Source organism: Hoplias malabaricus, chromosome 1 (genome assembly GCF_029633855.1).
Source record: "Hoplias malabaricus isolate fHopMal1 chromosome 1, fHopMal1.hap1, whole genome shotgun sequence".
NCBI lineage: Eukaryota > Metazoa > Chordata > Actinopteri > Characiformes > Erythrinidae > Hoplias > Hoplias malabaricus.
In genome coordinates this window covers 24,855,881-24,868,821 of record NC_089800.1, presented here as the reverse complement: position 1 = coordinate 24,868,821, position 12,941 = coordinate 24,855,881, and the positions used below count along the sequence as shown (strand labels likewise).

The 12,941-nt window shown below is 42.3% G+C and overlaps 1 protein-coding gene across 1 annotated transcript in view; it reads left to right on the top strand.

Moving 5' to 3' along the window:
* robo2 (roundabout, axon guidance receptor, homolog 2 (Drosophila)) overlaps positions 1-12,941 on the top strand; it is a 451,595-nt gene that overhangs the window by 372,218 nt on the left and 66,436 nt on the right. The window contains exons 6-10 of the mRNA XM_066660320.1: positions 208-328; positions 765-903; positions 7,235-7,371; positions 8,891-8,902; positions 12,331-12,455. Coding sequence (XP_066516417.1) covers positions 208-328; positions 765-903; positions 7,235-7,371; positions 8,891-8,902; positions 12,331-12,455 — 534 coding nt within the window. The remainder of the gene's footprint in view (positions 1-207; positions 329-764; positions 904-7,234; positions 7,372-8,890; positions 8,903-12,330; positions 12,456-12,941) is intronic.

Below are 12,941 nucleotides of genomic sequence, written 5' to 3'. Positions count from 1 at the left end.
AGATTGTGAATTGTGCTTCTTTTAAGTACTGATTGAAAATATAGTAGTGTACAGAAAGCACCACATTCCACATGTTGATCTGTTTTACTGATTTAAAAAACACTATTTCAAGATTAAAATGAAAGTAAAGACAACCACTGTATGTTGAATGTAACGTCTAGAACCCAGGGGTTTGTGAGCTGTCAGGGGTTGTGTGTTTTGTTGCAGATTCGAGGAGGCAAGCTGATGATTTCAAACACAAGGAAAAGTGACGCTGGCATGTATGTGTGTGTGGGCACCAACATGGTGGGAGAAAGGGACAGCGAGACGGCCCAGGTCACTGTTTTTGGTAAGGACAGATGCTTTGGCACATAGACAAATGGCTTTCGGCTATTGATTCTCGTCCTAAAGGATATAGAAAACATACTGTAATGAAACACATGTAAATGATGCATTTATGAGAGTTAAGAAACAACAAAAGACCTGGACTTGAAAGTGTTTAAGAGGAACACAGAGTGTACACAGTAAGAACTTTATTCGTAATGAGATTTTATTAAACATCTCCTCATCATTTTCTCTCTGAGTATTCCTATGTGTCACTGGTGTCATGTCTGAAACCCACTCCTTACTTTCTGACTCAGTAAGTCAAGCAGGTCGTGCTCAGACTTATCCTCAACACACAATAGCACTTACAGCATTATGTTGGTCTGAAAGTATGATACACTTCTGAGTCACTGCAAGTAAACGACATTTAACCTCACATTATCATTTTTCCTATTCCTCAGAACGGCCCACTTTTCTTCGGAGGCCCATAAACCAGGTGGTCCTTGAGGAGGAGGCAGTGGAATTTCGGTGTCAGGTGCAAGGAGACCCTCAGCCGTCAGTTCGATGGAGGAAAGACGATGTGGATGTAGCTCGCGGACGGTGAGAAACCAGCAGCTATGATACAACTATTTAAAGCCTCTGTATCTACTATGAAATGTTTAGTGGTTATAAAAACACACATATACGTAGTTATGTAGTAACAAGCGTGAAGAACTAACGCATACATATAGATTAAGAGATGACCTCAGTCCTGGGCTCGTTTGATCATTGGGTTTGAGTTCTTTCTCTGTGATGTTGTGGCTGTGAGCTGGTCCCTCAGGCGAGGACAATGAGCTTAAGCGTATCTGTCCACACAGAGCTGAGCAGGTGAGCTGCTGGCGAGGGCTGAGAGTAGTCAGGCATTTCCTCTGCCCTCAGGCTTCTTCATTCAACCCCAGATTTAGCCTTACAGAGAGCCACAGATGATGAATGTCTTTAGATTAATCTCAGCCTAGAGCCACTCCAAAGGCTTTGCTCTTCTATAGGATCAGCCAGGACCAAGCTAAAGACACCTTCACAAAGTTCTCCCATCCTCAAGACTTCAGTGTAAAGCAAATATAACCCAAACCCACTAATAAACAGTTATTTGTTTATTTTTATTTTTTACCCCCAGGTTTTGTTTTGCTTTTACAATCACTGGAACTTCTATTGCAGTGCATACTTTGGCTAGGTGACTGTTGTCATATTTTAAATATAGATAATTGTAACTTCAGCAAACTGCGGGGACAAATCTGTTTATTGTGTGAAATAATTACAGTTCATGCAAATGATTCTTCTATCAGCTAGAATCCTCGTTATTAGAATGAAGACTACATTTAGTGAATCTGACATTAACAAAGCCGGCGCACTTTTCTTTCTTGTTTTCGTACAGCACATTTAGAAGTTAATTAGGTTTGGGTTTGGAAACAATGACAATCGAATTATTGAATTAATCATAATCACGCTGCTCATAATTACCATGAGACCTAGACGAGACAAAACATGTGTTTCATCATTATTTTTTTCTTTTCCATTTTAATTTTGACATTCTCAGCTCCCTTTGTTGCCTGCATGTGGGATCTCTCTCTCTCTCTCTCTCTCTCTCTCTCTCTCTCTCTCTCTGCTTATCTTAATGTCTAACATGAAAGCGGATATTTGACAGACAGTCGAGAAAAACAGTCAACCTTCAGGTCAAACAATTCTGTTGGCTGATTGGACCATTCTTTTTTAAGTGAAAGTCTAGGCTCCTTTCAAGCTCCAGACATTCACACTCAGCGGCCACTTTATTTGAAATACCAGTTCAATTGATATAAATATATATCGTAAACAAATGTGAGTCTGGAATTCAATTTAAAAACCATGGAGACCTTGTGAGGATGTGAGCAGGTTTGTTGTTAAAGGAAACAGAATAATGGCTAAGGGGAATATACAGATGGGAAGGATTAGTGGAAGCCAGTGGTGCCAGAAAGTGGGCACATATTTTACTATAGAAAAAGCCTTTTTTTACATGTATTCTATTTTTTATTTCCCATCAAGGTGACCATTTATATAACACTGATTCCAGAATGAGATATCTTTAAGATGTGACTGTAATGGATAATGAGAAATTAAAAAAAAATGAAGAAAGCAGACTGAAAACTTCAGACTTGACTTTTTTAAGTGTGACGATTATTCTTAAATGAAGGTGGACAACTGAACTGAAAACACAAATTTGTTATGATCTTTAGCTGTTGAACGTTCTTCTGAAATGTTCTGTAACATCTGTGATCATTGATGCTGAAAAACGGGACTGGTGCTTAATGAGTGTTTGGACGGACTCAAATAACAGCTCTTTACGACATTAGTGTGCAGACCATTAGGCCGAACTACGGAGCAGATGGTCAGGAGCAAAAGGCTATGGAGAGTCCACTGTTGTCAGCGAAGATCAGGAAGTTGAGGCCACAGTGGAATCGGTAGCTGAATATTCTGATTAAATGTTGAAGAAAGAAATAACAATCATTATTCTTCAGTGGCGTGCTGATGGTAGGTTCAGAATTACGTATAAACTGCAATATCCCAGCGGATGGTGCTGTAAAGGAAGCAGCTTTGTGTGCAGTCCAGTCTGTTTCCAACATATACATACAGTAGTTCCTAACTACGCAGGATTCTACCTTCACAGCAGATTGATTAGTAATCGTAGCCAGGTCGATGATGATTACCCAGCACTGTGTATACAACACTAAACAGACTCGTAACAGTCATAAGCCATAGATGTGTGTATTAATGGAAGCAGAGGCTATCGTTGGTTAGATATTTGCTGAGCAGTGGAAGAAAAGACATTAGAGAAAGCAGGCACTCAGCACAAGTGTGTCACACAGCATTAAACCGACCTTTTATATGGTGTACGAGTGTTCCTCATGCGTCCTGCCTATGCATTTATTTGTAAATATGGACGTATTAGATAACTTCAACGTGGTAGGATTTGAACTGCAACCCCTTTGGTCGTGGTGTTTCAGCACATCTTTATATTTCAAATCATTCTCCTGAGTTTAGCTTTGACAATAAACAAATCCGTAATGAGCCAGAAATGAACAGAATGCAGTTCAACAGTCTGTTGGAGCAAAAGAAAATACAGTTTAATGTGGTAAAAGTTGAAACTGGTTGAAATGAATTTGAAGCTGTGTTTGTTTTACAAGTCAAACAGCTGCTACGTTTGGAAATAAAACTTTTGTAAAAACTGTCGATGTCGATGGCTTGAAATGATTTTGAGCTTGCCTCTGCATCCCAGCCATGATCTTATTTGCGATAGCACATCTTTTGTTGCTGAAATACATTGTAATTCCAAACCAAGTTTGACCCTCATTGGCTAAAAAGGCTCTGAACGTTCGACTGATGTCAAAAACATTTCACAGTCAGGTGCGTAATGTTCATTCTGATACTGAAGGTTTACCCTCAAAATATATGAAGACACACACAGTCTCTCTCTCTTTCTCGCTCGCTCTCACTCCCTCTCTCACACACATGAAAGGCTCTGTAAAGGTTGGTGAGGTTAGGTCAGGCGGCTGAATGCTGATGAACCTAAGGATTGTGCAGCTCAAACAGGGCGGGGATGAGGTCAAAGCAGCGGGTGGAGGTGGAGGGGATTTAGGCCCCACACAGCGAGCCCCTGGGCTGTTGGAGATAAGACCCCAGCTTTCTCTCCAGGCTTCTCAGCTTCTCCCTTCTTCTGTTCTTTCTATCTCTCACACTTTTTTCTCTTCCTCTTCCAGTGCTCATTAGTTAAACATGATTCTGTTCATCTTCATCTGCTCCCTGTAGGTCTGAGTTAGGCCTAGAGCTCAGTCTGAGACCCCCAGGCCTCAGTGTGTATTCCTCAGATATTAGAGCTCCTGTGTTCAGGGTTACAGGGGTTTTACTGCTGCAAGCATTGTGCTGTTGTTTACACAGATACATCATAGCACTTAATAAAGGCAGCAGCATGTTTGCACCTTGTATTAGCCGTAAGCAGCTGGAGGAGGTTTACATTCAGCTGTTGCATATAAGGTTAGAGTTTCTGAGCCTTAAGATTTGTGTTATTCACAACTAATAGCTATTAACAATTCTTTATTTCCATTAATATAAATGTTTATATGATTTTATGGCGTGAAAATCTAATCAACCTAAGTTTCTGCTTGTTTTAAATTTAGACACTGTTTCTTTCATCAACATCATCACTGTTGTTGTCGTTTGGGATGAAATAATTTTCATCAAACACAGTATTTTTCGAACGCAGCGTCCTGACGCGCTGATTTAAATGAGTGTATTGTTCATTGATTAAACAAAATATGAATTTACACTTTTGAACTGTTCATAATTGAGCATTTCTAATTTAGTTTCTTGATTAAAGATAATTAGTGAAGCTTATCGACGTTTCATGCAGATTGTGATCTTTATCTAATCATATAGATGAGGCTATTGTGAGAGCTGTGTGTGTGTGTGTGTGTGTGTCAGAGGGAGTTAGCGTGTGTGCACTGGCTCTGCTGTGTGTTGTGTGTGTAATTACACTGTCATCAGGCCTTCGCTGTGTTTCCGTCTTTGCCTGAGGCTCTGACAGTAAGGACACTCGATCCATCACTGTGTTTATTTTATCTGCTGCAGGCTTGTCCACAAATATGCTTTATCATTCTTCCCCTGCCATCTTCCTCACAATAAAAGCTTTATTTCACACACAAAGCCAGGGACGAATGAACATGTAAGTGTTTGTTCGGGGGGAAAAAAAATCCCTTAATTGTTTTGGGCGCTGTTCAAAGCTTCTGTTGTGAGCGGTCAAACCGGGAGTCAGAGTTAAAGAATGCGTTGAAGCGGATAAGATACTGCACGGAAGTTATTTAACCCTTAAAAGCCTAGAATGAATGTGATTTGGCTGAACATTGGAGTTATAGTTGAAATTCTGTTGATTAATTACAGAGTTGAACACTGATAGTAATTTGATTTCTCAGGATTAAGGAAGGAGAGAGAGAGAGAGAGAGAGAGAGAGAGAATCATGAGCTTGTGCATGAGATAATGCTGGGTATCGCTGCACATGAAGCTTTGATTACTGTAGTGTCTTCTGGTGTCATCTGCAAGGATGGGTCCTGCCCATCCAGGTTCCATCTAAAAGCAGCTAACACCAGCTCAGTCTCGGACTGCTGCTTTAAAACTCACTGCAGCAGCTGACAAAGGCCAATTAGACCACTGGGATTTATGACAAGGAAATGGCAGAGCACTTTGGGAGCGTTGTTGTTGTGGCGTGTGTGGGGGTGGTGGTTTAGGTTTATAAAATGTGCTATTGAGAGGTGGGATTGTTACTTTGTGTTTAGGGTCTTGAGAAGCTGCATTAGACACTCCCTCTGCCCTGGACTTTGTGTAATGCACTGTTTTGAATGACAGACTGCAGACAGTGTGTTGTCTAGCTGTCAGACAAATGCTGCCAGACTAGCTTCGCACCACACTCGTACACACACACAGACAAATACACACACACTCATCCACATGAGCTTCCAATTATAGTCTCAGCAACACAGGAGACCCACATACAAGACCTGTCAACTTTTCAAGCACACTTTCCTCCTTGCAGAGACATACACACAACACACACAACACACATACAGGGAGCGTCAGCTTTAGCTGTCAGTAGGTCACAGTATTGTGGCTGATCAGGGCTGTCAGGGATATGGAGTTGAATGGGTCTGGGCTGGACACTTTCCGGCTTTCACTACAGTTGGCCTCTAATTGCCTGTCTCTTGGCGGCCAGTTTGGTTCTGGTGTCTCCTTTTACACCGCTGTCCCTCTGAGAAGGCCTTGGAACTGTCTTCTAGAACCTGCTTAAGAGCCTGACCTGAGCCAGGGTGTGGCATCTTTTTCTATGTATTTATACATTTTTTATTATATTTTTGTTTGTTTGTTTGTTGTAGCTTCTGCATCTGTCCCTTGGTTTCTGTTATAATTATGTCTCACCTCATGTTTTCAATGAAAGTCCAATGAAGACAAAGGAACAGTATAGCTCTAAAATATATAAAATCAAGAAGCTGCAGCTGTTGCTTTTTGTAGCTTTTATACAAAAATGGACCACAAAAATGAAAATGGTGATGGAAAAGGGATGGTCTTCTCAGAACTCTGGACTGGACTGGGCACCTTGAAAAAAAAAGAAACAGAAAATGTTTGCAAATTTTTGGATCAGGAAAAAGCAGAAAAAGCAACAACCTACTGTATTTGAGCTCTAGAGATGTGGCTCTCCCAGCTCTCTGTGAATAAATGAGAGGGTCTCCATACAGTAAGGTGGAATAAAGCATCTCTTATTACATTCAGTTGTGTAATGTTAGGGTTGCACAAAATAATAATAATACCTTGTTCATAAAAGTAAATAACTGAAATACTATGAGGTTTACACAGTATTCTATGTACACATTACACATTTTCTACCTTTTTCCTGAACCAACACACACACACACACACACACACACACACACACACACACCAGGCACAGCAGATGCCTCATAAATATTGAAAGCATTGGGTTCCAGCTGAAAGCCTTCTCCTCCTCTGCAGTGTGTCATTGCTGAATAATTGATCTACCATCTTCTCATCCGAGTAAAAAGAAGAGAGGGTTGTTTCAACACATTGTTTCTCTGTGGAGGATGTTGAATGAAGCTTCGCGTTAACCCTTCTTTGATTCAGCTCGACATTTGACGTATTGTTAACTCTAGAAAGGAACCAGCATAATTAGCACGCGGAATATGCACCAATCACCAGAGCCGTATGCATGTAAAGCAGCATGAAGGGATTCATTGTATCAGTTTGCAGTGATCTGGAGTCATTTGGGTCAGAATCAAAAGGCTGAACTAATATCCACACCGTATCAAAGTGTTAAAGCTCTGGAATGGGCTAAACCTTTGTCGCTTCCTCTGTGTTGCAGGTATGATATCAGGTATGATAAGGAGGATTACGTGCTGCGGATAAAGAAGGCCTCGGCAGGTGATGAGGGAACGTTCACCTGTGTGGCGGAGAACCGCGTGGGGAAGGTGGAGGCTTCAGCTTCCCTCACAGTCAGAGGTGAGCCAGCACTGTCTCTACAGACACTCCTTAGAAGAGCTGAAGAACATATATGTCTTACCAAAGCCACTTTCTCATTCTGACTCCCCGGAGGACCCGGACGTACCCAAACTTTTATTATGCAGTGCGTCTACAGACAGGATGTTAGACGGACCCCTTCATCCAGACGCACAAAGCCCCTCTAACTGAGCTGAGAGTCTCTGACATGTCCATAAATGAAGCCCTGAAGTGGTTACTGGGGGTTGGGGAGTATTCTGCCCTCTCTATGAATTCCTTTTATTATTGATATCCCTGGAATAGACGCCACCCCCTCTTTCTCACACAAACACAAACAGAGTAATCCCACTAAGGCACTGAAGCTCTGTGGGCCAGAGCAGCGAAGCCATTTCACAGTTTACTGGTGCAGACCGACCCTGCCATGCACAGCAGTGCCGTGCAAGGTTAATAAAAACATTTTGCCTTAATCTACCCGCCCTCCCCTTCTCCTTTCTCCTCACATTAAATCAAACTGCTTAGGTGTTCCACAGAGAGCATTAAAGGGGGCTCGGTAGGTTCCAGAAGGGAGGCGCACCAACCTGTGGGGTCGACTTCAATTTTCAGGCCTTTTGAATAGGGGATTTATACCCAGTTTACCGTGCTTGGTGGAGCTAAGCTAGAATGGTCTGTGTGGAGGGGCTACAGGCCAGAGGAGCATTAGCTTGTGCAGAAAGAGAGAGGAGACCTCCTAAAGTCAATCTGGCAGCCCCATTTTATCATTCAAGATGAACTGTGCCTTTCTCGACCAGTCGTTTTTTCTTGACCCCCCCCCCACGATTCTTTATTTCTTTCTCTTTTTCTGTTTATTGTTCTCTCTCTGTATCTCTCTTCACTCTCTCTTCTTCCCCTTTCTCTCTCATTTTCTTTCATTTTCATGGCTCTTACTCTTTGTCTCTGTCTCTCACTTGATGAACGTATCATATCTTCCCTCTTTCCCACAGTTTTCTCTTCATGATCTCGCTCATGCTCTCTCTCTCTCTCTCTCTCTCTCTCATCTGTTCTTTCCTTCAGTGCTGGGTGTGTTTATATCCTTCAGGCGTTGGCAGTAGATTCAGTAGCAGGGCTGTGAAAAGGCTCTGAATTCTACCTCTGACTGACATCGTTTTAATAATGAGACATTACATTATCCAGCTTTGATCATAAATCACAACGCACAATGCTTTTTTCTTGATCACCACAAGGAGGTGCTAGACTAATGCAGCCCCCTGTTGATTGTGGAGATTTAATCACCCACTCGCTGTGAAATAAAAAAAACTAGTTTGGAGAAGATACCTCTTCCACATCCTTGCTATTGAACACTGTTTAGTGTGACTCCCGTGCTACTATTGTTTCCCAACACAACATTATCATGTTTCATTCTAACTTTGATTTCTTTGTTCTTATGTACTGCCCCTCCCATTTTCTTTCTTTTTGTCCTCCTTGTTGTTTTTGTCTGTTGTTATTGTTTGTTTTTTCGTCCACTCCACCATTGTCCTGTCTTCAGCTCGCCCTGTGGGTAAGTACTCATCACTCGGGGATACTCCATTGCATGAATTTCCTGATTTATTTATTTTTATTTTTTTATTTTTTTGTCTCTCTACCTTTTGCTTTTTTCTTTTGAAAACATACACACACACACACACACACACTCACACACTACAGCAGCAGCTTCTGGGTCTGCTCCAGCTTCCCTGCTGTTCTTGAACTTTGTCAATAGTTCAAGTACTTTCTCTCACCTTACTAACCTGCTAATGAACTACTAACCGACTGATATTGAATGCTTTACTCTGCTCTTACACATTTTCTGCTAAATGACACATCTCTATCTGTAATAGAGAGCTCTAAGTAGGTTTTGCTTCACATGTTTAATTAATAAAATACATTTATTTTTGCATTTCTAGGCACTGGTAGACAGTGCATTTATTTATTTATTTTAATATATGGATCCTAAAGAACAGACAACTCTGCAGTATTTCTGTAAGCCTCCACGTTTCAGCTCGTGTGTGGAGAATAGACTGTGTATTTGGATGTGTAACTCTTGTTTGCTCAAAACACTCAGAAGTGTGTTTTGTGCTGCAACACTGGGCAGATGTTGGTCATCATGAATTAAATATGGAGACTTGATCAGCTATTCTCCTCTCAGGGTGCAACAAGCCTCCATCCAGTCATTAGGGAGCTTGAATCAAAGGCTTGTGTGTGTGTGTGTGTGTGTGTGTGTGTGTGTGTGTGTGTGTGTGTGTGTGTGTGTGTGTGTGTGTGTGTGTGTGTGTGTGTGTGTGCGCGTGTGTGTTTGAGACTGAGATCTAGCCTTACAATCACAGCCAGCAGGTTTTAAGACCAGTCCAGTAATGGAGACCCATCTCCAAGTGCTTAATCAAACCCTCTGAGTGACTGGCATCTCTTCGGGCTCCGTCTGTGCCACAGTGGTGTGAAGGAGAGAGGGAAGAACAGGCCAAAGTGTGATTTAAAGCCTTTGTCATTGACCCAAACTCACAGAAGTGCTTTCAGTAGCACAGGGCCAGATTGGGAGCCCTGTAAATCTACTGCCATCTGTAACTTCCTTCAGCACGATACTCTCAGACTAGTACAGCTGCACGCAAAGAAAAAAAAACAAAACATCGCATCCATAAATCAGACAGTCAGCAGCAGTAGTCGCCTCCTCTGACTGTTAGCAGCTGTGATGACAGTAAAAAAGCTTCTTTAGAAATTAAGATGAAGTGAACGTATTGTTTCATGGTCACTTTTTGTGTGTGTGTGTGTAAATTGTGGGCAGAATCACAGCACTGGGTAAATCTGGCCAGTGACTGTTTATTGGTGCTCCATCTGCTGAGGTACACACTGAAGAATTATTCTAAAATGGTAGGAGGCTGGGATTCGGAGAATGTGTGGTACACCGTCCAAAGAACTGTCACTGTTTTGGTACCCTCAAAAGTTCATATTCAGTACCTTACGTAAAGGAACATAATTGTAACTTACTTTAGACTAACTGTAGATTTAGACTAACTTTAGACTAACTGTAGATTTAGACTAACTGTAGATTTAGACTAACTTTAGACTAACTGTAGGGACCTGGTGGTTGTGGGTTCTATTCCGCTCCGGGTGACTGTCTGTGAGGAGTGTGGTGTGTTCTCCCTGTGTCGGTGTGGGTTTCCTCCGGGTGACTGTCTGTGAGGAGCATGGTGTGTTCTCCCTGTGTCTGTGTGGGTTTCCTCCGTGTGACTGTCTGTGAGGAGTATGGTGTGTTCTCCCTGTGTCTGTGTGGGTTTCCTCCGTGTGACTGTCTGTGAGGAGTGTGGTGTGTTCTCCCTGTGTCTGCGTGGGTTTCCTCCGTGTGACTGTCTGTGAGGAGTGTGGTGTGTTCTCCCTGTGGCCAAGTGGGTTTCCTCCCACGGTTCAAAAACACACGTTGGTAGGTAGATTGCCGACTCAAAAGTGTCCATAGGTGTGAATGTGTGTCGCCCTGTGAAGATTTGGCGCCCCCTCCAGGGTGTGTTCCCGCCTTGTTCCCAGTGATTCCGGGTAGGCTCCAGAGAATGTAATGGACATTTAGCAATCACAACTGGACTTTAGCACGACCATGGTACCTTTATAGGTACATTTACTCTGTTTGTACATTTAGTGACCAGTAGTTCCTGCACTGGACCTTTAACTTCTAACAACCTTTATGTGAAGTGTTGATTAAATATTTTGCTGTAGTGTGTAAATCTTACACTAAACAGCACCCTTAATAACAAGCTGAGTACTTTCAATAGCAGTGGCACCAACATCAAAATGTATAAATCCTCTTAAATAGTTGTTTTTGACCTTCAGTCCCGATTTATTTAGAACACGCACACTACCAAAGTAGTACACTCGTGTGTACATTGTGCAGTGTGTACGTTTTCTGTTTTGAATTACTGCTTTTTGATCAGAGAAGGAAGCCAGGATTACCACAGGAGCCCAAAGTATGTTTCACGGTGTACAGTTAAAGCCTAATTCATGTTCTGAAATAAGAACTTTGTGCTAACCTTGAAGCCAACATGCTGCAAATCTTCCAGGGAGTGTGACAGCCAAGCGATAATACTTTATCTCCACTATAACTCCCACCTCTGGTGCCTGCCTTTGAAGACAACAGGGGGGAAGGAACTTTTTCTTTTTTTTTTTTTTTGTAAGAAAATGACAGTTCGACCTTCTTGTTAGTTTGACTGAAAGTGATTTTAAGGGGAAGTGTGGATTGCTAGCAGTGTATTTAGATGCTGTTTTAAGGTCACAGCAGACAGATAGTGGAGAGTATTAGGTTTTTCTGGACGCTGCAGTGGCGGACAGTGTCAGAGATTAAAGGAGCTGTTCTTTTTAATAATATAAGAAACAAAGAGGCATTGTTCAAAAACGTTTAGATTCAGTTTACCATCAGGTGATTTTGAATGTTCTAGAAATGTATTACTAGATTGGACCTCTTTTGGAAATGCTGATTTTTAGAAGGCAATGGGAGTGTAGAATGCATCTACATAAGTGATTGATACACCAAATCAGTGGATGAAGGCATGATGCGTGGGGACCTGCAGCATCCTGACGCTTTAACATGCTCTGTGTGTACTGAGTGTAATGACCCAACCCCACCCTGCACACCACCCCACCCACCCCTTCTCTGTAAGAGCAGTGTCTGTGCCCTGACTTGGCACTGTCCGTCATTCATCCAGGCTCTCCTTCTCCCCCCCTGCTCCTCTGGATGAATGGCTCCTCGTGGTTGCCGTGGCGATGTCTCAGCCCTCGCTGTTTGTCCTGTGTGAAACAAACAGGAAAGAGGTGGAGTCCAGGTGACAGTGGGATGCTGCATGGACACCTGTGTGTTGTCTGCTTCAGTGGAACTGAACCTGTGGATGCTCCAAATTCCACTTTCTGCTACTTCTGCTTTGAGTAGAGTTACGGCATCTGACCTTTGATGTCTTTGCTTCTGTGACCCAGCTCCACCCCAGTTTGTGATCAGACCACGGGACCAGATCGTGGCTCAAGGGCGAACAGCTTCCTTCCCGTGCAAGACCAAAGGGAACCCCCAGCCTGCTGTCTTCTGGCAGAAAGAGGGGAGCCAGGTAAAATGTATTGCTTAATAAACATTGCTTATTCCTCATTTATACGGCTTTGTAATAAGTCATAAAAACAACCATGCGTAATAATAATACATTTATTTATAAACCCATTTTCAAGAACCCAAAGCACTGAATGCATGATAAATGATGAATATTACCAGATATAAGCATTGATATATATCACTAGGTTGCTGTAGTATATTTACCGATAAGAGCCCTTGGTCTAGACTCCTAATGCTCTGTGTTATGATTTAAACTGTAAGCCACTAGATGAAATTGTCTGCCAAATGCCATGAGTGTATCATGTAAATGTAGGGTTTTTAGTCATGCCAAGGGGCGTAGGGTTGAAGGGACAATATAATGGGCAGTCATGCGGCCAGAAATACAAAGCTCACACAGAGAATTTTGATTATGTAGCTCTGGATTCACACTTGCATGCTTTAGTTTATATCAGGACCTACACCTCGCCGGCAGCCAGGAGGAGTAAGG